This window comes from Podarcis melisellensis (assembly GCF_964234715.1).
Source record: "Podarcis melisellensis genome assembly, chromosome: 18".
Lineage (NCBI taxonomy): Eukaryota > Metazoa > Chordata > Lepidosauria > Squamata > Lacertidae > Podarcis > Podarcis melisellensis.
In genome coordinates this window covers 6,534,633-6,562,476 of record NC_138536.1, presented here as the reverse complement: position 1 = coordinate 6,562,476, position 27,844 = coordinate 6,534,633, and the positions used below count along the sequence as shown (strand labels likewise).

The 27,844-nt window shown below is 48.7% G+C and overlaps 1 protein-coding gene across 3 annotated transcripts; it reads right to left on the bottom strand.

The window, feature by feature from the left end:
* Positions 1–387: 387 nt before the first annotated feature.
* On the bottom strand, positions 388–26,260 carry MPND (MPN domain containing). Of its 3 annotated transcripts, XM_081895679.1 has the most exons (13): positions 26,150–26,260; positions 21,565–21,773; positions 18,331–18,561; positions 17,935–18,094; positions 15,786–15,861; positions 12,327–12,423; positions 10,718–10,790; positions 9,693–9,769; positions 8,835–9,003; positions 6,164–6,234; positions 3,800–3,889; positions 2,338–2,430; positions 388–928 (listed from the first exon to the last, which is right to left on the bottom strand). In XM_081895679.1, the coding sequence occupies exons 1-13, from the start codon at positions 26,160–26,162 to the stop codon at positions 842–844; spliced, it is 1,446 nt and encodes a 481-aa protein (XP_081751805.1). In that variant the 5' UTR covers positions 26,163–26,260; the 3' UTR covers positions 388–841. The 3 variants fall into 3 exon arrangements, with proteins under 3 accessions (XP_081751805.1, XP_081751804.1, XP_081751806.1); XM_081895678.1 differs by lacking the exon at positions 26,150–26,260 and having other exon boundaries at positions 21,565–22,328; XM_081895680.1 differs by lacking the exons at positions 10,718–10,790; positions 12,327–12,423; positions 15,786–15,861; positions 26,150–26,260 and having other exon boundaries at positions 21,565–22,330.
* Between the last annotated feature and the right edge of the window lie 1,584 nt (positions 26,261–27,844).

The window sequence follows — 27,844 nt, the reverse complement described above, 5'->3', positions numbered from 1 at the left end:
CCCGCTGGGCTCCGAAGGCTTGTGGACAGCAGCCTGCATCCTGAAGCCAGGGGAGACCGGCGGGAGTTCCTAGGCTTGCGGATAGCAGCCTGTTCTGGGGGCTGGGGTCGGGGGAAGCCTGGGGGGGAATAATTTTTTTTCTTTATTCCCCCCCCCAAAAAAAAACCTAGGTGCGTCCTATGGGCCGGTGCGCCCTATGGGGTGAAAAATACGGTAAGCTTCCGTCCTTTTTAGCTTAAATCTGCTGCCTTTTTACTCGGTTTTTGCTGCTTCTACAGATCCGTGAAATTTTTTAGAAAGGCAACCCCACCCCTTTTTTTAATCTGCTCTCTTACCAGCTCAGATACACAGGCGAGTTTCTCCCCACCCTTCACAGCACGAGAAACTGGAGAGATGAGGGCTTTTGTTCCATCTCAGAAAACCTCAAGAGGAGATCAGCGGTGTTGACCAGTGCACAACACTGTGCTGGATTGAATTCGAGATCTACCAAGGGGTCCTTTTGAGGCCTCGCAAGCCAGGTTGCTTCAGTCGACGCATCTATGAAATGGGTGTGTTCTGTCCCATGACGCCAAGCCCAGTACATGGGAACAGATAGCTTCTCTAGCTTCCACATAGGCAAATCAAAGCGTGTTCTTGGCTGGTCCGGTGTCTCCTCTTAAACTCATGAAAAATCTTTCTTAAACACACACAAACACACACACACACACACAGGGTCTCCATTTCCCTCTCTACCTGCCAAGCAAGATTGGACAGAATTGGGTTTCAAAGTGGAGGGGGGAAGCTTCTCACCCAAACTTCTTTCCCTAACCCCTGACTGACAGCTCATCAAAACCTCCTGGTTTCAGCTGTATTGTTTGAGGATGCTGTAGACTTGTTCCAGGATGTGTCCGAAACCTTGGTCCTTGGGCGTCCTGGAAGCCAATGAGCCCTGCAAGGAAAGGATAGCAGCATTCATCATTCGAACAGGCAGGGCACTGGGACCATAAGTGAGCCTCAGCAGCTTGCTAAATGCAAGTAGGCAAGAAAAATGGCTTCTCCCTTGCACGGCCCACCCACAAATCACTGTGTGATACTTTCTCTCTCTCTAATTCTTACTAAATTTTTATGTTTTACATTTTAAAATAATAATTTATTACTTATACCCCGCCCATCTGGCTGGGCTTCCCCAGCCACTCTGGGCGGCTTCCAACGAAATATTAAAATACAGCAATCCATCAAACATTAAAAGCTTCCCTAAACAGGGCTGCCTTCAGATGTCTTCTAAAAGTCTGGTAGTTGTTGTTCTCTTTGACATCTGGTGGGAGGGCGTTCCACAGGGTGGGCGCCACCACCGAGAAGGCCCTCTGCCTGGTTCCCTGTAACTTGGCTTCTGGCAGCGAGGAAACCGCCAGAAGGCCCTCGGTGTGGGACCTCAGTGTCCGGGCAGAACGGTGGAGGTGGAGACTCTCCTTCGGGTATACTGGGCCATTTAGGGCTTTCAAGGTTAGCACCAACACTTTAAATTGTGCTCAGAAACGTACTGGGAGCCAATGTAGGTCTTTCAGGACCAGTGTTATGTGGTCTCAGCGGCCGCTCCCAGTCACCAGTCTAGCTGCCGCATTCTGGATTAGCTGCAGTTTCCGGGTCACCTTCAAAGGTAGCCCCATGGATAGCGCATTGCAGTAGTCCAAATAACCAGGGCATGCATAACTAGAGACTTGTGGAGTCGGAAGGGACCCCTGAGGGTCACCCAGTCCACCCCCTGCAGCCCAAGAATACCAGTTTAACGAATGCCCACCCAACCCCTGCCTGAAAACCTCCAAGGAAGAAGAATCTACCACCTTCCCTGGAGGTCTGCTCCACTGCTGGGCAACTTGAAGTGAAGGCCCAAGACAGGAGTTGATCATCATGTGAGCTGCGCACAGGTGAGCTGAAGCAAGCTGCCGGCCAGTCCTGTGGAGCCTCCTTTTATTGAGGCAAATATGCAAGCCAGGCAAATGCATTTTGGGCTGTGACCTTTACACATTTTCCAGTCCCGAGATCGTGGGGTGGCACAAAGTTATTTTGGCACCTGTTTCCACCGCGTCATTTTCTCCTTGCACAGCATATGACGAAGGAGACAAAAGGTCTCCGGGACAAAGGTTACAGACAGGACACCGCAGACTACGGAGACTGTAAAAGGTCAGACAGAGGTGGAACGACGTACAGACAGCTGTGGCTTGTCGGGGGGGGGGTGCCCCACACCCCAGGGTCACGTGTGCAGGCAGACTGTGGCAACCTGCTGGTGGGAAAGTGTGCTCCCTCCGGACCCCACTGCCCACTCCGCGATATCCCTACACAACTCTTCCTCGAGATTACCTTAAGTTTATCCAAATAGGTCTGCTCCTGACTCCACATCTCTTGAAACTTCACTACGTCGGGCGCCGCTTTGTAAAACTCCACCAGCAGCATCTGTGAGGAAGAAAGAACAGGACTCACATTCGGCCTACACCGCAGGAGTGTTGTGCACAAGGCTTTTTTTAAGGGACTCTGTTCTGGCAGCTCTCAGATGGCTGCCATTGCCATTCTAAGAGAACAAGGGGAGTTCATGGCGAGTTCCGGCACCTCTTTTTCTAGAAAAGATCTCCCTTGCTTTCCTTCTACTGTCATACCACAGGTTACAAACTTAATTCGTTCTGGAGGTCCATTCTTAACCCGAAACCGTTCTTAACCTGAGGCACCCTTGCACTAATGGGGCCTCCCGCTGCCACCGCTTGATTTCCGTTCTCATCCTGGGGCAAAGTTCTCAACCTGAGGTACTACTTCCGAGTTAGCGGAGTTTGTAACCCAAAGTGTTTGTAACCCGAGGTACCACTGTACTGGTTTTCCTGCAGATAAAAAAACCTGCAAGTGGCGCTGTTGTCTAAACCACTGAGCCTCTTGGGCTTGCCGATCAGGTGGTCGGCGGTTCGAATCCCCATGACGGAGTGAGCTCCCATTGCTCTATCCCAGCTCCTGCCAACCTAGCAGTTCGAAAGCACACCAGCGCAAGTAGATAAATAGGTACCACTCCGGCAGGAAGGTAAACGGCGTTTCCGTGCGCTCTGGTTTCTGTCACGGTGTCCCATTGCGCCAGAAGCAGTTTAGTCCTGCTGGCCACATGACCCGGAAAGCTGTCTGCGGACAAACGCCGGCTCCCTTGGCCTGAAAGCAAGATGAGGGCCGCAACCCCATAGTCGCCTTTGACTGGACGTAACTGTCCAGGGATCCTTTACCTTTTTCTGCATTGCAGGGCATTGCAATAGACTACCCTTGACGTCCCTTCCAACTCTACAATTCTACGGTTCATTTTTCTCCGAATGATAAACAGACTTAGGGGACACTGAGAGTTGGGCTCTAAAGGCAACCCCAAATTTTCCCACAACTCTGCGACCAAGGGCTTCTTAAGGGAACCTGGCAAGAATTCGAAGGAGCCTTGGGTCTAAGACGGGCATAGGCAAACTCGGTCCTCCAGATGTTCTGGGACTACAACTCCCATCATCCCTATCTAGCAGGACCAGTGGTCAGGGATGCTGGGAACTGTAGTCCCAAACATCTGGAGGGCCAGAGTTTGCCTATGCCTGGTCTAAAAGGACTCTGAAGATTGACTGTCCAGCTCATACACAACGCTTGCATTGTGAATGCCCGCAGGGCTCTCTGAATGTAAGGATTGTTTTGCCATCAGTTACAAATTTTGTTTTTCAAGAGGCCTCGCTTTAGATCATCGCAGCCCTGTGTGTCTGGAACAAAAGGCGCTTTGGTGACCCCGAGCAGATGTGAAATTCAGATGGACCCAAGTTACCATCTCGTGGAGAACGTCGTTGGTGAGGAAGCCGTCTTGGACGTAGGTGACCTCAACCTCCATGGGGATGCCGTAATCATAAGGCCTTTGCTGGTGGAAGAGAATATTTGGCCGGGGAAGGGGGTGAAGAGAGAGATACAGAGAAGTGAATAATATCAAATTGTGTTTTTTTTTCTCTCACTCTCTTGACTTGCTCAGGAGAACCAAAGTTGTAAAGCGCCCCCTGGTGGCTTAGAGGTGCAGCTCCTCAGAATGCACCACCGTTTTTTGAGCCAGCATACTTCTGAGCAGCAAGTGATTTTACCCTTTTATTTATTGATTATAATATTTATACAGCACCAACTGATTAACACATACACATGTTAACAGCAGCAAGCAATTGACAGTGTACCAAACATCCCCTTGGGAATCAACGCGGCTTAGGTCCGGAAAAATATCCTGCAGTTTTTTCCCTCTGCTAGTGCAAATAAAAATAATAATATTTATATTCCGCCCATCTGGCAGCTCCCAAAGGCTGTTCCACAGGGAGGGTGCCACCACCGAGAAGGCCCTCTGCCTGGTTCCCTGTAACCTCACTTCTCGCAATGAGGGAACCACCAGAAGGCCCTCGGAGCTGGACCTCCATGGACGATGGGGGTGGAGACACTCTTTCAGGTATGTCATGTCCGACTCTTTGTGACCCCATGGACCAGAGCACGCCAGGCACTCCTGTCTTCCACTGCCTCCCGCAGTTTGGTCAGACACCTGGCATCAGAGCAGTACATGTGAAAAGGATCTAGGAGTCTTGGTTGACCACAAACTTGACATGAGCCAACAGTGTGACGCGGCAGCTAAAAAAGCCAATGCAATTCTGGGCTGCATCAATAGGAGTATAGCATCTAGATCAAGGGAAGTAATAGTGCCATTGTATTCTGCTCTGGTCAGACCTCACCTGGAGTACTGTGTCCAGTTCTGGGCACCACAGTTCAAGAAGGACACTGACAAACTGGAACGTGTCCAGAGGAGGGCAACCAAAATGGTCAAAGGCCTGGAAACGATGCCTTATGAGGAACGGCTAAGGGAGCTGGGCATGTTTAGCCTGGAGAAGAGGAGGTTAAGGGGTGATATGATAGCCATGTTCAAATATAGAAAAGGATGTCACATAGAGGAGGGAGAAAGGTTGTTTTCTGCTGCTCCAGAGAAGCGGACACGGAGCAATGGATCCAAACTACAAGAACGAAGATTCCACCTAAACATTAGGAAGAACTTCCTGACAGTAAGAGCTGTTTGACAGTGGAATTTGCTGCCAAGGAGTGTGGTGGAGTCTCCTTCTTTGGAGGTCTTTAAGCAGAGGCTTGACAACCATATGTCAGGAGTGCTCTGATGGTGTTTCCTGCTTGACAGGGGGTTGGACTCGATGGCCCTTGTGGTCTCTTCCAACTCTATGATTCTATGATTCTATGACTCATGTTTGTAGCTTCGAGAACACTGTCCAACCACCTTCAGGTATACTGGGCCATTTAGGACTTTAAAGGTCAGCACCAACACTTTGGATTGTGCTCGGAAACGTACTGGGAGCCAGTGCAGGTCTTTCAGGACCAGTGCTATGTGGTCTTGGCAGCCGCTCCCAGTCACCAGTCCAGCAGCTGCATTCTGGGCCCCCAGACCTTAGTATGCCTACCCACGGTTTAAGCCTTTCTAGGTCAGAACCTAGTATGTATGGAAGTGAGAGCTGGACCATAAAGAAGGCTGATCGCCTAAGAATGGATGCGTTTGAATTCTGGTGCTGGAGGAGACTCTTGAGAGTCCCATGGAATGCAAGAAGATCCAACCTCTCCATTCTGAAGGAAATCAGCCCTGAGTGCTCACTGGAAGGACAGATCCTGAAGCTGAGGCTCCAAGACTTTGGCCACCTCATGAGAAGAGAAGACTCCCTGGAAAAGACCCTGATGTTGGGAAAGATGGAGGGCACAAGGAGAAGGGGACGACAGAGGACAAGATGGTGGGACATGAGTTTGACCAAACTGCAGGAGGCAGTGGAAGACAGGAGTGCCTGGCGTGCTCTGGTCCAGGGGGTCACGAAGAGGCGGACACGACTAAATGACTAAACAACAACAAGGCACATTATGCTGCAAGAGATCACCCATTTGTATTATTTAGAGGACCTCCAGCACTTTGAATTGGGCCCGGAAACTAATTGGTAGCCAGTGCAGTCGGACCAGATCTGTGTAATATGCTCAGACCGTCTTCCTTCAGTGAGCAAGCTGGGTGCTGAGTTCTGCACCGGCTGAATTTTCCAAACCACTGGTCTGATTTGGTGTGAGGTACTTTCTTGCGCCCCCCGCTCTCTCAAAGAGCACCATGCTCAGGCCCTGCAGGTCTCACCTCCGGAGGGGGCATAACCCAGAAGGGCGCAATCTTCGACTCCATGCCTTGGTTGGCATGGCAGTATGGACCTGAGGGGACAATAAGACAGAAGAAGAGTTTGGATTTGATATCCCACTTTATCACTACCCGAAGGAGTCTCAAAGCGGCTAACAATCTCCTTTCCCTTCCTCCCCCACAACAAACACTCTGTGAGGTGAATGGGACTGAGAGACTTCAGAGAAGTGTGACTGGCCCAAGGTCACCCAGCAGCTGCAGGTGGAGGAGCGGGGAATCGAACCCGGTTCACCAGATTACGAGACTACCACTCTTAACCGCTACACCACACTGGCTCTCCAGATCACTTGGGCACCTAGCATGGGAACAGTTCAGTGGTGCCCCGCAAGACGAACGCCTCGCAAGACGAAAAACCCGCTAGACAAAAGGGTTTTCCGTTTTGGAGGCGCTTCGCAAAACAAATTTCCCTATGGGCTTGCTTCGCAAGAAGGGAAATCTCCGGGGACCTCTTTTAAATGCTGGCGGTGAGGAGCAAAGCCTTTCCCCCCCCTCCGGCCTTCAGAAGAGGTCCAGGAAGGGCGGCGGGGGCGAAAGGCTTTGCTCCCCACCACCAGCATTTTAAAAGCAGTCCAGGATAGCAGGGAAGCGCTACCTGCTATCCCGGATGGCTTTTGAAGGCAGGCAGGGGGGGGGGGGAGCAAAGACTTTTGCCCCCTGCCCGCCTTCAGAAGAGGTCCTGGACCTCTTCTGAAGGTGGGCGGGGGGCAAAAGTCTTTGCTCCCCCCTGCCTGCCTTCCCGGGAGAGCAGAGAAACGCGGCGCGTTTCTCCACTGTCCCGGACGGCTTTTGAAGGCATTTTAAAAAACCCCGGGACAGCGGAGGACTCCGCTGTCCCGGGGCGATTTTAAAGCCCCCGGGAAGGCAGGCGGGGGGGGGGAGCAAAGACTTTCGCCCCCCGCCAGCCTTCAGAAGAGGTCCAGGACCTCTTCTGAAGGCTGGCGGGGGGCGAAAGTCTTTGCTCCCCCCCACCTGCCTTCAAAAGCCGTCCTCTGCTGTCCCAGGGTTTTTTAAAATGCTGGGGGTGGGAAGAAAAGCCCTTGTCCCCCCCCCAGCCTTCAGAAGAGGTCGGGGGACAGACTGTCCCCGGACCTGGTCTGAAGGCGGTTTCCATAGGAACGCATTGATTGATTTTCAATGCATTCCTATGGGAAACTGTGCTTCGCAAGACGAAAAACTCGCAAGACGAAAAAACTTGTGGAACGAATTAATTTCGTCTTGCCAGGCACCACTGTATAAACTAAACAAATTTACGTATAAGCTAAACAAGCTATTGCTTAGGGCCCCACTTTCTTGGGGGCCCCCAAAAAAATTAAAGGAAAAAAAACTGGGTGTACATTTCCAAAATAAAAGATGAAACATAAAATAAAACCTACATATAGCAACCGTGTTTTGTGTTGTGCAGGCTCCTATGATGTAAGTCAGGCACAGGCAAACTCGGCCCTCCAGATGTTTTGGGACTACAATTCCCATTATCCCTGACCACTGGTCCTGCTAGCTAGGGATGATGGGAGTTGTAGTCCCGAAACATCTGAGGGCCGAATTTGCCTATGCCTGGTGTAAGTCTTGGGCCCCGCCTACTAGCCTGCTCCCTAAAATATCACTGGTTTGCTCATTTCTATATATAGGGTAGGATGCGGGTGGTGCTGTGGGACATACCGGGAGAGGCGGTCCCATAGGTACGAGGGTCCTAGGCCGTAGAGGGCTTTAAAGGTTGAAACCAGCACCTTAAACCTGACCCTGTACTCCACAGGGAGCCAGTGCAGCTAGTATAGCACTGGGTGAATGTGATCTTGCAGCGAGGACCCCGTAAGGAGTCTTGCCGCGGCATTCTGCACCCACTGGAGTTTCTGGGTCAGTCTCAAGGGCAGCCCCACGTAGAGCGAGTTACAGACGGGATTAGACACAGGAGCAATCCGTAAAGGAGAAACATTGGGAGAGGTACATTGCTGCTTGTTTCTGCACCTAACGTTTGCAGAGTGCTGCGAGACGGTGGGCTGTGTGATGGCCTGGGATTCGGACTCAGAGGCTGAACCTGAGGAATCCCAGCCTGCACAGGATTCCCCGCCTCCAGAACCAGCTGAGCCGGGGCTGGGGCCTGAGCCTGAAGGGTCCTCACCTGTGCTGGATCCTCAGGTGCAGGCATCAGCTGAGTCTGCTCTGGTTCCTGAGGTGATGGAGGACCCATTCTCAGCCCCGTCAGGGGAAGAGGAGGTTGCCTCTGGGTCCGGTAACCCTCCAGCCTCTCCTGAGCTGCAGAGGCTCAGGGCAGAGAGGCGGAGGGAACTAAGTTCTCATAGGAGGAGTGCTCGCCTCCAGGCCAGGAGAGGCGAGTCACCTGTGGACCGGGGCCACCCTATGCCTCAGGGCATATAAAAGCCAGCCAGCCCCGGTCCCAAGTTGTGGGAGCAACATTGTTGGTAACCAGTTCCTGCCTGTACCCTGTCCTGCCGGAGCTCCTGACCTCACCTTCCTTGGACCTAGTTTCAGCTTTGACAGACTGCCTCCATACTGCACCCTCGACCATGGACTGGACTTGGACCTCGCCTCATGGTTAACCCACAGGACCAGCACAGGCTGTTTTGTTCAGACGGACGGGCACCCTTCTGCCACTTACCGCAGATGAGTGCCAAGCAAGGCTGGAAGCTGTTGCTGGTTCCCTGGAGCTTCAGCTGGTAGTCCATTTGAGTATCGATGTCCTGGAGGGATGGCAGGGCATGGCTGAACGGGTGGCTGTGATACCAGCCCACCAGGGAAAGCCCACGCATAAAGAGGTTCTGGCATATCTGAAGACAAGAGGGAAAAGGATGTTGCTTTTCAGCAGTCTTAAGCATATCCAGAAGAATTGATGCTTCTGAATTCTGGTGCTGGAGGAGACTCTTGAGAGTCCCGTGGACTGCAAGAAGATCAAGCCTCTCCATTCTGAAGGAAATCAGCCCTGAGTGCTCACTGGAAGGACAGATCCTGAAGCTGAGGCTCCAATACTTTGGCCACCTCCTGAGAAGAGAAGACTCCCTGGAAAAGACCCTGATGTTAGGAAAGATGGAGGGCGCAAGGAGAAGGGGACGACAGAGGACGAGATGGTGGGACAGTGTTTTTGAAGCTACCAGCATGAGTCTGACCAAACTGCGGGAGGCAGTGGAAGACAGGAGTGGCTGGCGTGCTCTGGTCCAGGGGGTCACAAAGAGTCGGACACAACTAAACAACTAAACAACAAATGTATGCCGCTACTGCGGTCCGTATTTCGTTAGCCCCAAAATGGAAAACGAAGGAGGTCCCAACCAAAGAACACCCTCGAACAGGGAGCAACTTGTCTTCCCATCATCCTCATCCAAGCTGTTTCCCGGGAGTTATACTTCCAAGACAGCTGGAGGGCAAAGGAAGAATCGAACACACAATCCATGGGGCAGTTGTGGTGCCAGCTACCCCATGCTGGACTCCAGCACCACCATTACTAATGATATGAGCTCCTTACCTCTTCTTCCACAGCAGCTGCTAGGTCCCCGTCCGCAAGGCGTGATCGGCAAGGGAATGCCCTCAGCACCGTTAACACTGAAAGATTTAAAAAAGAAAAGATGTGTGAGAGCTTGAAAGTCAATCTTGAGAGTCCTCTTAGACCAGGCATAGGTAAAGGTAAAGGGACCCCTGACCATTAGGTCCAGTCGTGGCCGACTCTGGGGTTGCCGCGCTCATCTCGCTTTACTGGCCAAGGGAGCCGGCGTACAGCTTCCGGGTCATGTGGCCAGCATGACTGAGCCGCTTCTGGCGAACCAGAGCAGCGCACGGAAACGCCGTTTACCTTCCCGCCGGAGTGGTACCTATTTATCTACATGCACTTTGATGTGCTTTTGAACTGCTAGGTTGGCAGGAGCTGGGACCAAGCAACGGGAGCTCACCCCGTCGCAGGGATTCGAACTGCTGACCTGATCGGCAAGCCCTAGGCTCTGTGGTTTAACCCACAGCGCCACCTGTGTCCCAGACCAGGCATAGGCATAGATAAAAAATAAAAACCTACATACAGCAACAGTGTTTTGTGTTGTGCAGGCTCCTACGATGTAAGTCAGGCATAAGCAAACTCCGGCCCTCCAGATGTTTAGGACTACAATTCCCATCATCCCTGACCACTGGTCCTGTTATTTAATTACCGTATTTTCCGCTCTATAAGACACACCAGACCACAAGACGAACCTAGTTTTTGGAGGAGGAAAACAAGAAAAAAAATATTCTGAATCTCAGAAGCCAGAACAGCAAGAGGGATATCTGCGCAGTGAAAGCAGCAATCCCTCTTGCTGTTCTGGCTTCTGGGATAGCTGCGCAGCCTGCATTCGCTCCATAAGACGCACACACATTTCCCCTTACTTTTTAGGAGGGAAAAAGTGAGTCTTATAGAGCAAAAAATACGGTAAATACATTTTAAAATGTATTTAATTAAGTACATTTTAAAGGAAATTTGGAACATTTCAGCTCCACTCCCTTGCTAGTTACCCCAGGGGAACTTACGCTGGCTGTTGGTGTCCCAGCGACCGCCGAGATAGCCAGTCACTTCACTCTTCGTCAGGTGGCTATGGAAGTCCTACAAGGAAGGGGGGAAAGAGCACATGTTTAGAGGTTTGGTCACCCTTTGGTGCCACAGTCACACTCTGGGTGCTGCTAGACTCCAGCTCCCATAACCCCTGCATTGCACGGGGGTCAGACTAGATGACTCTTAGTGTCCCTTCCGACTCTACAATGCTATATTCCTCATATCAGAGTCCAAGCTATCAGATTTGTGGATTCCTCCCTCCGCTCCCAAAAGCTCTACCTCTCTTTTAAATCAGAACCAGTGAAAGCCCTGTGTGAGTGCCTGGAGGCGGTTGGAGGATGGATGGCGGCTAACAGATAGAGGTTGAATCCTGACAAGACAGAAGGACTGTTTCTGGGGGACAGGGGGCAGGCGGGTGTGGAGGATTCCCTGGTCCTGAATGGGGCAACTGTGCCCCCGAAGGACCAGGTGCGCAGCCTGGGAGTCATTTTGGACTCACAGCGGTCCATGGAGGCGCAGGTTAATTCTGTGTCCAGGGCAGCTGTCTACCAGCTCCGTCTGGTACGCAGAATGAGACCCTCCCTGCCCACACTGTCTCGCCAGAGTGATGCATGCTCTGGTTATCTCCTGCTTGGACTACTGCAATGTGCTCTACGTGGGGCTACCTTTGAAGGTGACCCAGAAACTACAACAACCTAGACTGGTGACTGGGTGTGGCCACCAAGGCCATATAATACTTGTCCTGAAAAACCTTCATTGGCTCCCAGGACATTTCCGAGCACAATTCTAATCATTGCTGCAGACCTTTCAATCCCTAAACGGCCTCGGTCCTGTATACCTGAAGGAGCGTCTCCACCCCCATCGTTCAGCCCGGACGCTGAGGTCCAGCTCTGAGGACCTTCTGGCAGTTCCCTCTCTGTGAAAAGTGAAGTTACAGGGAACCAGGCAGAGGGCCTTCTCGGTGGTGGCACCCACCAGGTGTAAAGGAAATAAACAGCTATCTGACTTTTAGAAGACATCTGAAAGCAGCCCTGTTTAAGGAAGTTTTTAATCTTTGATGTTTTATTGTGCTTTTAATTTTGTTGGGAGCTGCCCAGAGTGGCCAGATGGGCGGGGTAATAATAATAATAATAATAATAATAATAATAATAATAATAATAATTACTACTACTACTGTATGCACTAGCAGAGGAAAAAAGACTGCAGGCTATTTTTTCCGAACCTAAGCAGTGCTGATTCCCAAGGGGATGGTTTTTTTAAAAAAATTGCAATTATTAAGGGAACTTTCCGCTTGCATTATTTCCACCAGGGAAGATTTACATCAGGAACCAGGCAGGGAGGGCAGAAGAAAAATCAGCATCAGGATCTGCTGCACCACTGGTTTCTGCCGCCTGAGGGAAATTTTTAATGTTTGATGTTCTATTCTGTTTTAATATTCTGTTGGGAGCCGCCCCCGAGTGGCTGGGGAAACCCAGCCAGATGGGTAGGGTAGAAAGAATAATTTATTATTATATTATTACTGAGGCGGTTGCTTCTCCCCTTGCCTCTTGGTGGGGCCGGCCAAGGCCCTGCCAAATGTCCACGTACCACTAACAAAAGGACGTTGCTGGAGATGGCGACGTTGAAAGGCTGGAACTTGTTAAGGGCAGCGAAAGACGTCACTTCCACCAAGGTGTGGGGATTCCTAAAGGCAGACAAAGAAACGGCCATTATGAGGACTAGTGGCATTAAACATATATATCTTAATGAGCAGAATGCAAAGGCTTTTAAATACGACTTAAGCTTGCCTTGGGGCAGTCAATCCTGTATTTATTTGTTAAACAACTGAGGATCACAGAAAGGCTCACCGTATAAACGAATCACAGTATAAATGGATGGCATGTTTTGTTTGTGGAAAATTCCTTCCCAAACAAAGCCCGTTAGAGTGGTTTACATCATCAAATATACTTTATTAGGCATAAGGTAAAGGTAAAGGGACCCCTGACCATTAGGTCCAGTCGTGGCCGACTCTGGGGTTGCGGCACTCATCTCGCTTTATTGGCTGAGGGAGCCGGCGTACAGCTTCCGGGTCATGTGGCCAGCAGGACTAAGCCGCCTCTGGTGAACCAGAGCAGTGCACGGAAACACAGTTTACCTTCCCGCTGGAGTGGTACCTATTTATCTACTTGCACTTTGATGTGCTTTCGAACTGCTAGGTTGGCAGGAGCAGGGACCGAGCAACGGGAGCTCACCCCGTCACAGGGATTCGAACTGCTGACCTTCTGATCGGCAAGTCCTAGGCTTTGTGGTTTAACCCACAGCGCCACCTGCTATTAGGCATAGCAAACCACATATTAACAGACACTGTATACAAATTGTGCAAGATACGAGCTCAGCATAACAAGGTTTGTCCCGGTCAGATCTTTAACTCCAGAGGAAATCAATTTGCATAAATAATACAATACAACACAACACTACCACATCACCAATCAATTAAGAACCACTAAATCTCTTTATAACGGCCCAGTCTTTCTACATGGACAGCACTCAAAAATTCAACCACTATTAAAGTAATTTGATCATTCCTGTCCGAAAGCAGGTCCGGAACCGTTGGTAGCATAGAATTCAGCCTATTGAGTTGTAAGGCCTCTAATAATTCGGTTCTGGCATAAATGGCAAATCACAAGAAAATAAAATATGCTCCAAAGTATCAGGTTCCTTGTTAGAGTGGTTAAAAAACAACAACATTTTCTTCAGAATTGGTTTACACAATTGTGTTCTAAACCCATCTTGCATTCAGCAAGTCGTTATTTTGCTTTCGTGCTACCATATTTTTTGCTCTATAAGACTCACTTTTTCCCACCTAAAAAGTAAGGGGAAATGTGTGTGCGTCTTATGGAGCGAATGCAGGCTGCGCAGCTATCCCAGAAGCCAGAACAGCAAGAGGGATTGCTGCTTTCACTGCGCAGCGATCCCTCTTGCTGTTCTGGCTTCTGGGATTCAGAATATTTTTTTTCTTGTTTTCCTCCTCCAAAAACTAGGTGCGTCTTGTGGTCTGGTGCATCTTATAGAGCGAAAAATACGGTAATTTGATCATTCCTGTCCGAAAGCAGGTCCTGAACTGTTGGTATCATAGAATTCAGCCTACTGAGTTGTAAGGCCTCTAATAATTGTCTTCTGGCATAAATGCCAAAATCACAAGAAAAGAAAATATCAGGTTGCCCGTTAGAGTGGTTAAAAAACAACAACATTTTCTTCAGAATTGGTTTACAAAATTGTGTTCTAAACCCATCTTGCATTCAGCAGGTCGTTATTTTGCTTTCGTACTATTTTGCCAAAAACCGCACAAACGCCGCAGCGTATCGCAAAGTGCTGTTGCAAGGAGAGGGGAAACTGTTTCAGCCCAGGGGCCACACTCCCTTCCAGGGGCCACGGGCCAGTGGTGGGCGGGCCAGAGCCAAAAGTGGGAGGAGCAATACATGTAAATTTCAGGAGTCTAATAACATTGACTCACCCCTCTCTGCCCTCCCCAGCCAGCAAGAGGCCTTGCTAAAGGTTCCCTCGCCGCAAGAAGCCAAGTTACAGGGAACCAGGCAGAGGGCCTTCTCGGTGGTGGCACCCGCCCTGTGGAACGCCCTCCCACCAGCTGTCAAAGAGAACAACAACTACCAGACTTTTAGAAGACATCTGAAGGCAGCCCTGTTTAGGGAAGCTTTTAATGTCTGACAGACCACAGTGGTACCTCGGGTTAAGTACTTAATTTGTTCCGGAGGTCCGTACTTAACCTGAAACTGTTCTTAACCTGAAGCACCACTTTAGCTAATGGGGCCTCCTAGTGCTGCCGCTCTGCCGGAGCACAATTTCTGTTCTCATCCTGAAGCAAAGTTCTTAACCTGAAGCACTATTTCTGGGTTAGCGGAGTCTGTAACCTGAAGCGTATGTAACCCGAGGTACCACTGTATTGTATTTTAATCTTTTGTTGGAAGCCGCCCAGATTGGCTGGGGGAACTCAGGCAGATGGGCGGGTATAAGTAATATATTATTATTATTATTATTATTATTATTATTATTATTATTAAGCCCAAGGGCATGTTCCGGCTTGGGGAAACACTGTGCAAGAATTGTGGGCACTTTCCAGGGGCCGGTGAGAGAAGTCTAGAGGGCCACGTTGTGAATCCCAGCCAGAGTTGTCTCTTTTACAGCGTTGGCCGCATTTCAGCAAACTAGCTTCTCCAGCCGCTGCTGAAATCCTGCCTCCCCACCCACCGACGCAAAACAGAGGCATCCATTCTCAAGTCTGCCTTTGCCTTGAGGACTAGAGCCTTTCCCCCTGCTTTTTAAATTAGACCCTGAGGTTGTCAGCATGCTGCACTCGGTTGCCAGATTTCACCCCCTGAGCACAGCTGCACACAAGCATAGCTGTCAAGTGTCCCTTATTTGAAGGGACAGTCCCTTATTCCAGCGCCATGTCCCGCTGCTGTCCCTTATTGATGGATGTCCCTTAAATGATGTCCCTTAAATTTCAAAGGAAGCAGCTCCTCTCCCTCCCTCCTTGCCGGCCAGGGAGGAGGGAGGCTCCAACTGTGTTGCTTGGCTGTGTTGCCCACCCAATAAGAAGTCTAAGAATGACTGGGGGGGTGGAGCTTGCATGCCTTGTGTGTGGCTAGTTAATGCAAGCTGAGGGGGTTTTTGAATGCTGGACGCCATTTTGTTGCACGTGCTGCTGCAAACTTTGCAGTGCAAAGCCAGGCCGGGGAGCCATCTTAAGCTGAGGCTGCATAGGCCTTGTGGTGCATGTGATTCAGATTCTGTTCAGTTGAACCTCTGGTTACAACGTTGGTTGGACAGTGTTCTCGAAGCCAGCAGCATGAGTTTGACCAGACTGCAGGAGGACAGGAAGACTGGAGTGCCTGGAACAGGTGAGGCTGCAGGTCCCTTATTTTGGCTGCTGGTCCCTTATTTTCAAGGCTGCTGTTCCCTTATTTTCAAATCTGTAAGCTGACAGCTATGCACACAAGACATCTGCCTCTAGCTACTGAAAGGATTTCATACATACGATGGACGTACCTGGCAGAGTCCCGACTCCCCAGGCTGCAATAACGGACAGGGATTCGATTCCTGCAGTCCAGCCTTTTGCTGTTATCTGCGGTTAAAAACAAAGCGACTGGCCATCACTGAGCTAAATTGAGCCATGAAACGCAAAATTAAACATCTCCACCCTCCGTTTCAACGCCTTCCATTGTTGCACCGTTTAAACAGGTTTCTTTTATTCTACATTTTAATTGTGGGTGTTTGTGCTTCGTTTCGTTTACAAAATGTATTTTGGTGATTTTTTATACATAGCAAAACTATTGTGACCTTTATCAAAGGGTATGGCAAGTTCTTAAAGAAATGGGAGTGCCAGATCACCTCATCTGTCTCCTGGGAAATCTCTATGTGGGACAAGAAGCTACAGTTAGAACTGGATATGGAACAACAGATTGGTTCAAAATTGGGAAAGGAGTACGGCAAGGCTGTATATTGTCTCCCTGCTTATTTAACTTATATGCAGAATTCATCATGCGAAAGCCTGGGCTGGATGAATCCCAAGCCGGAATTAAGATTGCCGGAAGAAATATCAACAACCTCAGATATGCAGATGACACAACCTTGATGGCAGGAAGTGAGGAGGAATTAAAGAACCTTTTAATGAGGGTGAAAGATGAGTGCGCAAAATATGGTCTGAAGCTCAACATCAAGAAAACGAAGATCATGGCCACTGGTCCCATCACCTCCTGGCAAATAGAAGAGGAAGAAATGGAGGCAGGGAGAGATTTTACTTTCTTGGGCTCCATGGTCACTGCAGACGGTGACAGCAGCCACAAAATTAAAAGACGCGTGCTTCTTGGGAGAAAAGCAATGACAGACCTAGACAGCATCTTAAAAAGCAGAGACATCACCTTGCCAACAAAGGTCCATATAGTTAAAGCTACGGTTTTCCCAGTAGTGATGTATGGAAGTGAGAGCTGGACCATAAAGAAGGCTGATCGCCGAAGAATGGATGCTTTTGAATTCTGGTGCTGGAGGAGACTCTTGAGAGTCCCATGGACTGCAAGAAGATCAAACCTCTCCATTCGGAAGGAAATCAGCCCTGAGTGCTCACTGGAAGGACAGATCGTGAAGCTGAGACTCCAGTACTTTGGCCACCTCAGGAGAAGGGAAGACTCCCTGGAAAAGACCCTGATGTTGGGAAAGATGGAGGGCACAAGGAGAAGGGGGCGACAGAGGACGAGATGGTGGGACAGTGTTCTCGAAGCTACCAGCATGAGTCTGACCAAACTGCGGGAGGCAGTGGAAGACAGGAGGGCCTGGCGTGCTCTGGTCCAGGGGGTCACGAAGGGTTGGACACGACTAAGCGACTAAACAACAGCGCTAGCCAAAATTCCTCCCTTCGGCGGGGGGAAGTCTGTTTTCCAAGAATCTGTGAGGACATCAGTTCTGACAAATTTCTTTTATTTCAAAGCGTCCTGCTGTATAAAGATCTGTTTGTGGAGTCAGACTGTTTTGTGGTCGCATATGTAATAAAACTATACAGTTGTACCTTGGTTGTTGAACGCTTTGTGACTCAAATGTTTTGGCTCCCAAACACTGCAAACCCGGAAGTGAGTGTTCCAGTTTGTGAACTTTTTTTGGAAGCCGAACATCCGACGCAGCTTCTGCGACTTCCGATTGGCTGCAGGAAGCTCCTACAGCCAATCAAAGCCACGCCTTGGTTTTCGAACGTTTTCGGAAGTTGAACGGACTTCCAGAATGGATTTCGTTTGAGAACCAAAGTATGACTGTATAGTGGTACCTCGGATTAAGTACTTAATTCGTTCCAGATGTCCGTTCTTAACCTGAAACTGTTCTTAACCTGAAGCACCACTTTAGCTAATGGGGCCTCCTACTACCGCCGCAGCTGCACAATTTCTGTTCTCATCCTGAAGCAAAGTTCTTAACCCGAGGTAATATTTCTGGGTTAGCAGAGTCTGTAACCTGAAGCATATATAACCCGAGATACCACTGTACTAAGTTTATGGGTGTTTTTAAAGGATGAGTGAAATTGTTTCATTGTGTATTTAAATCACAAGTAATAGGGTTTTAAAAAAAAATATATAATTGGTTTTACATTTGTAAACTGCTTAGAAGCCCAATTTGGCAAGTCAGTGGCATATAAATCAATACTACATTGACATACCTGAGCTGTGCAATTCTGCAAGACTTTTGGTCTGTTGCTTCCGGGTCTTGTCCTCCAATTTCTTAGCTAGCATGGACTCTGAGAGGACTGACTTAACCCCCTTGGCTTCTTCTTCCTCCTCATCGCCAAGCTCGTCCTCTTCCCCTTCGCTCACTAAACTCTGGGGGAGAAAAATAGATGCAAAAGCCGTCAGAGAGGACAGTCTCCCCACTGCTGCTCAGCCTACAAGAGCTGTCATGTGAGGAAGGCAGAACAGCCATGCCCTCAGAGCTCACCCCGTCGCGGGGATTCGAACCACCAACCTTCTGATCGGCAAGTCCTAGGCTCTGTGGTTTAACCCACAGTGCCACCCGCGTCCCTTGTTGCTTACTTAGAGAAATTAGGGTATTCACTCACCTCCTCTGCAGGGGGCGTGTTGGGCTGGTACTTCTTTAGCCAAACAGCTTTATACTGGTCTAATTTCTGGCCCTTATACTTGACCGATGCCCAGCCACACCCAGACTTCTTGGCTGGGTTGACAAGCTTTTTGCAGTAGGTCGCCCAGGCGCTAGGCGAGTTGAACACTTGACCCGTCTCCTGCCAAACGATCTTGCCATCCGTCAAGAGGTCGCCCAAGAACTTCTTGCCCTGGGACAGGTGAGAGAGGAGAGACAATGGGAATGTAAAAAAGTGGAAAACTTCTGGGAAACGATATATAATGAGACGACAAAGATGTTGAAATATACATTTACAATGGTAATTGATTCTGGTAATTTACAGGCCTAATTGATTCCTTCAAGTGATTACAGTGGTACCTCGGGTTACATACGCTTCATGTTACATACACTTCAGGTTACAGACTCCACTAACCCAGAAATAGTGCTTCAGGTTAAGAACTTTGCTTCAGGATGAGAACAGAAATCGTGCTCCGGCGGCGCGGCAGCAGCAGGAGGCCCCATTAGCTAAAGTGGTGCTTCAGGTTAAGAACAGTTTCAGGTTAAGTACGGACCTCCGGAACGAATTAAGTACTTAACCCGAGGTACCACTGTATTAAAAAAACCAGAAGCATTTTTAATTAGCATTGTAGGAGATGATATTAATAGACAGGACTGTAAGTTGTTTTTATATGCAATGACGGCAGCAAGAATATTATTGCCACAAAACTGGAAGCAAGAAGAATTACTGACGAAAGAGGAATGGCTAATGAAATTAATGGACTATGCAGAATTAGACAACAGGAAGGATTCGAAATCTGCGGGATCAGAGATTCTTAGAAGACTGGAGTAAATATTTGAACTATTTGAAAAGCAATTGTAACAAACAGATTATGCTAGTAGGACTGCAAGAAGATCTATAAGGAGGACTATTTGAAATATTGCAAGAAAGACTATGATGAGAATTATTGGTTAAGGATAATCAAAAGTAATAGAGAAATTAAGAAATGCAGAACAAATGATAAAGAGTGGAAAATCTTCAGAAGTGCTTGACAGAAGTCTAAAATATTGTATAAGATCAGATGTTATGTTAAACGATTGTTGGAAATGATATGTTAAAAAACCCCAATAAAATGGCAGAATCCGAGACCAGGGAGAAGAGTCGGCGGAAGAAGATTGGAAGAAATTTAAAGACTATTTACAGAAATATTGCAAAATTAATGAATGTTAGAATGATGTCGGATAGAAATTAAGTGGTTTCCAGCTGTAATGCCTTAAGAGAATATGGAAAAAAAGGTTTAGAAATAGGTTAAAATTTATTGATAAGGATTTGCTGAACTAACAATTTGAATTGGAATACAAAAAAGGGAGGTATGAGGAGGTCTGGGAAATAAGTTAATGAAAAATAAGTAATGGAAACTTTATGTGTTTTTAAATATTTTTATTTTTGTATTTTTGTACTTTTGTTTTTTTTTCTTTTTATTGTATTACTATTGAAAACTTTAATAAATATTCTTTAAAAAAATAAAATAAAATAACCAATAAAAATGTAGAGAGAGAGAGAGAGAAAGAGAAGAGACAAAATGAAGGCATGGGTGGGTGTGCAGGAGAGAAATAGATGACTCCAGTCTTTTTCTAAGTTCATTTATGTTGTAACCAGTGCTTTTTCCCCCAGCTCAGTTCCAGCTCCTCTCAGGTGGGCGCCATTTATGGGAATGTTCAGGGAGGCAGGAGAGGATATATTGTTTATTAATATCCTTCCTAACTTGCGTTAGCAAGTTCCTTTGCTTAGCCAAGTTTCACATTCCCCTTTTAAACACACAGCGGGTAGCTGGTTGCAGGCTTGTGTAAGCCTCTCACTGTCAGCTTCCTGGTAAGTTCTCTTATACCCCTCTTAAAAGAATAAACACACCACAATCTTGTCTAAAGTATATATAAGCATAGCTGTCGTTTCCCTTTTTAAAAGAGAAATTCCCTTATTTCAAATAGGATTCCTCGCAAGAAAAGGGAAAAGTTGACAGCTATGTATATAAGTAGTTTACTCACATTCAGTTCACAGATGGATCTCTGAAGGCAGACTTAGTTACAAAGTATATACGTGGATCTATCCCATATGGAGATAGTCCCAGTGTCCTCTGTTGGCTGGAAGCTAATCTCTAGCTAAAAGCTGATCCAACGATGGAGGAAGTCAAAAAGAGAGAGAACTGTGTGCCCTGTCCCTTTTGTTACAGGTAAGGTCATGCCCACCTCTAGGTAAAGGTAAACGGACCCCTGACCATTTAAGTCCAGTCGTGACTGACTCTGGGGTTGCAGCGCTCATCTCGCTTTCTTGGCCGAGGGAGTCGGCGTACAGCTTCCGGGTCATGTGGCCAGCATGACTAAGCCACTTCTGGCGAACCAGAGCAGCACACGGAAACGCCGTTTACCTTCCCGCCCGAGCGGTACCTATTTATCTACTTGCACTTTGACGTGCTTTCGAACCACAAGGTTGGCAGGAGCAGGGACTGAGCAACAGGAGCTCACCCCATCGCGGGGATTTGAACCGGCGACCTTCTGATCAGCAAGTCCTAGGCTCAGTGGTTTAGACCACAGCGCCACCCTTATAGAGGTATAAATAACTGTAAATATGAAAAGAGGCAAAGTATTCTCTATTTTTTTTCCCAGTGCCACCCGCGTCTCATATGCCCACCTCTAGTCATATGCAAAAGGAAGTATGTCCCAGCTAGGAGGAAACAGGAACATTCCCCCTGCATGGCCACTCTAGGAAAACAAGGAATGTTGTGCTTGACTGCTACTTAACGTATCACATCAAACACCATTGAGGAGCAGCACTCCCCTTGCCCGCTTCTTGCAAGGAGAAGCGACGGAACGACGAGAGCATCTTAGCGTTCTGTCTGGACGCTGAGGTCCAGCGCCGAGGGCCTTCTGGTGGTTCCTTCATTGCGAGAAGTGAGGCTACAGTGAACCAGGCAGAGGGCCTTCTTGGTGGTGGCACCCGCCCTGTGGAAAGCCCTCCCACCAGATGTCAAAGAGAATAATAACTGCCAGACTTTTAGAAGACATCTGAAGGCAAGTTTTTTATGTGTGACATCTTAGTGTATTTTTGGTCTTTGTTGGGAGCCGCCCAGAGTGGCTGGGGAAACCCAGCCAGATGGGCGAGGTACAAATAATAAATTATTATTATTATTATTATTATTATTATTATTATTATTATTACCAGGTAGTAAATGGAGAGGACGCCCTCTCCGGGCTCAATCAGTCCGTCCTTGAGAAGCACGCGCAGAGTGATTCCGCGACGGGTCAGAATGCAGCAGCTACGCCTGCCGGGAACCAGTAATTTCCCCACGTTCTCGTGGTCTTCCAAGCTCGCCTCCAGCTCTTCCTCGTCCTCTTCCAGGCAATCGTCTCCTCCGAGGGATTCTGCATCTAGGGTTTGGGACATAGCTGTCAACTTACAGATTTGAAAATAAGGGACCAGCAGCCTCGGAAATAAGGGATCAGCAGCCAAAATAAGGGATTTTCAGAGCACAGGTACGTTCAACTTCTGAGCCCCTCCGAGCCAAAGGCAGAAAGCCCAGCCAGCAGCCAAACGAAGCCTCAAGCGGTGGTTCCCACAGCGCAGCAACCCGGCAAAGGGGATGCAGCAAGGGAAACCACCGTCACCTCTCCGCTGGGAAGCGCTGAGCAAAGGCGAGTCCCCAGGCAACGCGGCCGATTGGATCGGCACAAGGCATGCAAGCTCCACCCCCCAGTCGTTCTTAGACTCCTTATTGGGTGAGCAACGCAGCCAAGCAACACAGTTGGAGCCTCCCTTCTCCTTGGCCGGCAGGGAGGGAGGGAGAGGAGCTGCTTCCTTTGAAACCCGGGAAATTTAAGGGACATCATCAATAAGGGACAGCAGCGGGACATGGCGCTGGGATAAGGGACTTTCCCGCCAAATAAGGGACAGTTGACAGCTATGGTTTGGGAAGAGTAAGCACAGAAGGAATGACCAGGGAGCTGGGAGGGATCAGGCTGGGAAATTTAGGTTCGATCCCTGGCAAATCAAGGTGGGGTTGGGAATATTCCTCTACCCACCCCCAAGAGCTAGTAGACACCAAACTGGGAAGGTTAGCTGATGCCGCAGAAGGCAGAATCAGAATTCGAAATGACCTTAACAGATTGCGGAGAACTGGGTCCAAGCTAACAAAAGGAATTCTAATAGGGACAAATGTCAGGTTCTGCACTTAGGCAGGAAGAACCAGATGCACATATATAGGATGGGGTACATCCGAGTTACTAGAAGCATGTGTGAATAGGATCTAAGGGGTCTCGGTGGACCACAAGCTTAACGTGAGTCCACAGTGTGATGCAGCAGCAAAAAAAGGCTAAGGCTATTCTAGGCTGCGGGATGCAGGTGGCGCTGTGGGTTAAACCACAGAGCCTAGGGCTTGCCGATCAGAAGGTCAGTGGTTCGAATCCCCGCGACAACGGGGTGAGCTCCCATTGCTCAGTCCCTGCTCCTGCCAACCTAGCAGTTCGAAAACACGTCAAAGTGCAAGTAGGTAAATAGGTACCGTTCCGGCGGGAAGGTAAACGGCGTTTCCGTGCGCTGCTCTGGTTTGCCAGAAGTGGCTTAGTCCTGCTGGCCACATGACCCGGAAGCTGTACGCCGGCTCCCTCGGCCGATAAAGCGAGATGAGCGCCGCAACCCCAGAGTCAGGGGTCCCTTTACCTTTTTATTCTAGGCTGCATCAGCAAAAGTCTAGTGTCCAGACCAGGGATAGGCAAACTCAGCCCTCCAGATGTTCTGGGACTACAACTCCCATCATCCCTGGCTAACAGGACCAGTGGTCAGGGATGATGGGAATTGTAGTCTCAAAACATCTGGAGGGCCATGTTTGCCTATGCCTGGGCCAGACCAAGTTTGGCTGGCCATCTGCCATGGATGCTTTAGCTGAGATTCCTGCACTGCTGGGACTCTGGAGGTCCCTTCCAATTCCGCAATACGATGATCCGCTACCTGCCATTGCAGGCTATACTGAGCTAGACAGATGGGCTTCCTCAGGAGAAAGCAACTCCTTGTAGCTCCCAATTGTTTAGAAGTTGCTTTCCATACGGAGTGATTTGTGAATCAGAGAGCTGGGAAATCTCATGCAAAATCCAGCATCTAGGGTTCAGTGCCTTCTGTAAAAATTAAAAAGGAAGCTCCTAGTCCTTATGAAGGGACACGGGTGGCGCTGTGGGTTAAACCACATAGCCTAGGACTTGCCGATCAGAAGGTCGGTGGTTCGAATCCCTGCGACAGGGTGAGCTCCCGTTGCTCGGTCCCTGCTCCTGCCAACCTAGCAGTTTGAAAGCACCTCAAAGTGCAAGTAGATAAATAGGTACCACTCCGGCAGGAAGGTAAAGGGCGTTTCCGTGCGCTGCTCTGGTTCGCCAGAAGCGGCTTAGTCCTGCTGGCCACATCACCCGGAAGCTGTACGCCGGCTCCCTCGGCCAGTAAAGCGAGATGAGCGCCGCAACCCCAGAGTCGGCCACGACTGGACCTAATGATCAGGGGTCCCTTTACCTTTACCTTAGTCCTTATGAAGGTGAAGATTGGCGGGACAGTTCTTGATGGACACGACTTTGGTGTTACCACTTGTGATCGTCCCCTGACCCCTTGTATAGAGAAGGGGCGTAGGTTTGATTTGGCTAAAACTAGATGAGTCTGGGGTTGCAGCTGGAGAATTGCATAGGCCCTTCCATCTCCCCACTCCCCTAATTAGAGTGGTACCTTGGTTCCCAAATGCCTTGGTTCTCAAACACAAAAGACCCAGGAGTAACTGTTCCGGTTTCTGAACGTTTTTCGGAAGCCGAACATCCGATGCGGCTGTCGGCTATTGTTTCCGGGGCGCCTGCACCAATCAGAAGCCGCGCCTTGGTTTTCAAACATTTCAGAAGTCAAACGGACTTCTGCAATGGATTAAGTTGGGCGCTTTTGTTTTTGCTATTTATTTTGCAGTTTTGTTTTGAGGCTTTGTCGGTTCATTTGTTTTTGTGACTGTGTGGAGCCCACTTCCAGAAATGGATAAAAGCCCCCCCTCCAAACAATGACTATCATCAGTGAATGTAAGGGGAAAAAAATTTAAATTTCTATCACCTACAATACTGTCTTATTTATTTAATAGTGCAGTACAATGATTATTGCTTTCATTTTATGGAGCAATGGTCTTGTTAGATAGTAAAAGTCATGCTAAATTGCTGCTTTGAGGGTTGTTTTTAAAAGTCTGGAACGGATTAATCCCTTCTGCATTGCTCTCTATGGGAAAGCACAGCTTGGTTTTGGAACGCTTTGGTTTTGGAACGGACTTCCGGAACGGATTAAGTTTGAGAACCAAGGTACCACTTTATTTGAAGCTTTGTCTAATCTCCCTCCTCATGGCAAATCTTCTTCCTCCTCCCGTCCCTCCAGAGTGAGGGATACTTCCTTGCGCCCCAAGTGAGAATATAAGCCAAAACCGAGGGAGTCCAACGAGTTTGGGGAGAGCGAATGAGAGAAGGGGAAGGAAAGAGGTTCTGGAGCTTACAGCCTGCATAGACCCAACATGGGAAGGAACTACAGTGGTACCTCGGGTTACAGACACTTCAGGTTACATACACTTCAGGTTACAGACTCCGCTAACCCAGAAATAGTACCTCAGGTTAAGAACTTTGCTTCAAGATGAGAACAGAAATCGTGTTCCTCCGGTGGCGCGGCGGCAGCGGGAGGCCCCATTAGCTAAAGTGGTGCTTCAGGTTAAGAACAGTTTCAGGTTAAGAACGGACCTCCGGAACGAATTAAGTACTTAACCCGAGATACCACTGTATTGGTTTATTTCCTTTCTTTTTTTTCTCACTCTCTTCCTATAAATTAAACTTTCTTAATAAAATAAACTATTAATATAAAAAACCCGGCATGAATAAACGAATAGATGTTTAGGATATGTGTGCCCTGCCTTTCACTGGATATATTATTGAATAGTTGTTGTTGTTTACTTGTCTCTGTTGTTGTTTTATCTTTCTGCAAACTGCCTTGAGTTTTGGGGATTTTTTTGTTTTCAATCGTGCTGTCTAAATTTTGTGAAAATGTATTAGCAAGGATTGATGATTGTAGGGTTTTGGGTTTTTTTTAACAATTATGCGGCATATAAATTTTGCGAAATTAATAATAAATAAAATAATATATTTTTTATTTATACCCCGCCCTTCACGGTTCAGAAAACCGGGCTCAGGGCGGCTAACAACAACTTTAAAACACTTAATGGATGCAACAAAAAACAGCATAAAATACAGTATAAAACGTGAATAACAATAAATTCAGAATTCTAAAATTAATATGATCGTACGGAGGGATGGAAGAATGGATGGATGGACAGAGAGAGACGGACAGATGATACACTTAAATCTTGACTCTGCAACAGAACCGCTGTTAGTCACGCCCATTGTTTCCAATGGGTCTACTCTGAGCAGGGCTAACACCTGCCTACAACCCATCGGGGCAGGGAGATAAATGAAGAGGAGCTGGGGCTGCGCAGCCCCAACATCAGCACCATTCTCCATCCTTTGAGTTTGGGCTTTGCAGCCGTCTGTGCGCGCTCAGAGGACCAGCGCTCTCCATCCCGGCAGGAGTCCGCCTGGGAGCCGTGCGCCCTGGGCGCACAGCTGGAAAAGCAGGTTCCTTCCTCTGAGCTGGGCTGGCTGCGGGGAGAAAGAGGGTCTGGATCCGAGCCGGGCCGGGAGCGCGCCTCCCTCCCTCCCTGCTGCCTACGGGCCCCGATCCCCGCCTCCCTCCCGGGTACCTGCTGCAGCCATGGCTCCGCTTCCCCCTCGCCGCTTCCTCTGCGCGTCACAGCGCGGAGGCTCCCGGCTGTCCCCGCCTCTCCCCGGGAGGAAAGGAGAACGGGAGAGAAAGGAAGACAAAGGAGAGAGGGGGAAGGAGGGAGGGAGGGAGAGCAGAAGAAGAAGGGAATGGGAAAGGGAAGACAAAGGAGAGGAAGCGCAGGAACAGGACCTGCCCGGGAGGGTCTTCAAATGATAGAATCCTAGAATTGCAAAGGACACCCGAGGGTCATGTAGCCTCTGCGGCGCAGGAATTGTAGAAGGCTAGATTGCCGGAAGAAATATCAACAACCTCAGATATGCAGATGACACAACCTTGATGGCAGAAAGTGAGGAGGAATTAAAGAACCTTTTAATGAGGGTGAAAGAGGAGAGCGCAAAATATGGTCTGAAGCTCAGCATCAAAAATACGAAGATCGTGGCCACTGGTCCCATCACCTCCTGGCAAATAGAAGAGGAAGAAATGGAGGCAGTGAGAGATTTTACTTTCTTGGGCTCCATGATCACTGCAGATGCTGACAGCAGCCACGAAATTAAAAGACGCCTGCTTCTTGGGAGAAGGGCAATGACAAGCCTAGACAGCATCTTAAAAAGCAGAGACATCACCTTGCTGACCAAGGTCCGTATAGTTAAAGCTCTGGTTTTCCCAGTAGTGATGTATGGAAGTGAGAGCTGGACCATAAAGAAGGCTGATCGCCGAAGAATTGATGCTTTTGAATTATGGTGTTGGAGGAGACTCTTGAGAGTCCCATGGACTGCAAGAAGTTCAAACCTCTCCATTCTGAAGGAAATCAGCCCTGAGTGCTCACTGGAAGGACAGATCCTGAAGCTGAGACTCCAAGACTTTGGCCACCTCCTGAGAAGAGAAGACTCCCTGGAAAAGACCCTGATGTTGGGAAAGATGGAGGGCACAAGGAGAAGGGGACGACAAAGGACGAGATGGTGGGACAGTGTTCTTGAAGCTACCAGCATGAGTTTGATCAAACTGCGGGAGGCAGTGGAAGACAGGAGTGCCTGGAGTGCTCTGGTCCAGGGGGTCATGAAGAGGCGGACACGACTAAACAACAACAAGAAGAATTGTGAAGCTGGAGGGGGGGGGTCCCCAGGGGTCATCTAGCCCAACCCGCTGCAGTGACTCTGACAGAGGAACCTAGAATCTTTCTGCCACAGGGGAAGGGTTCTTGGCCCCAAGCAACCCCCCCCCCAAAAAAAATATATGGCATCACTGGAATTATAGCATCACAGCATTGTAGAGTTGGAAACCATCATCATCAGTGCTTCTTTTCTTTAAAAATGTTTAGGGGTACCCTCATTTTGACACAAGAAAATCAACATTTTATCGGTGATACAGTGGTACCTTGGGTTACATACGCTTCAGGTTACAGACGCATCAGGTTACAGACTCTGCTAACCCAGAAATAGTACCTCGGGTTAAGAACTTTGCTTCAGGGTGAGAACAGAAATCGTGCTCTTGTGGCAGCAGGAGGCCCCATTAGGTGAAGTGGTGCTTCAGGTTAAGAACAGTTTCAGGTTAAGAACGGACCTCCGGAATGAATTAAGTACTTAACCCCAGGTACCACTGTACATTCTTTATTATTGAGTTTCACTATTTATACAGTTAATCCATACATTTTCCAAGATATAATAAGCAACAC

Excerpts from the sequence above, each read along its gene's own strand:
- MPND (XM_081895678.1), bottom strand. The coding sequence starts at position 21,789 with ATGTCCCAAACCCTAGATGCAGAATCCCTCGGAGGAGACGATTGCCTG. Across the intron at positions 6,235-8,834 it reads TTGCTTGGCACTCATCTGCG|GTCCATACTGCCATGCCAAC; the intron begins GTAAGTGGCAGA and ends TTGTCCCCTCAG. Across the intron at positions 3,890-6,163 it reads GGGTTATGCCCCCTCCGGAG|CAAAGGCCTTATGATTACGG; the intron begins GTGAGACCTGCA and ends CTCTTCCACCAG.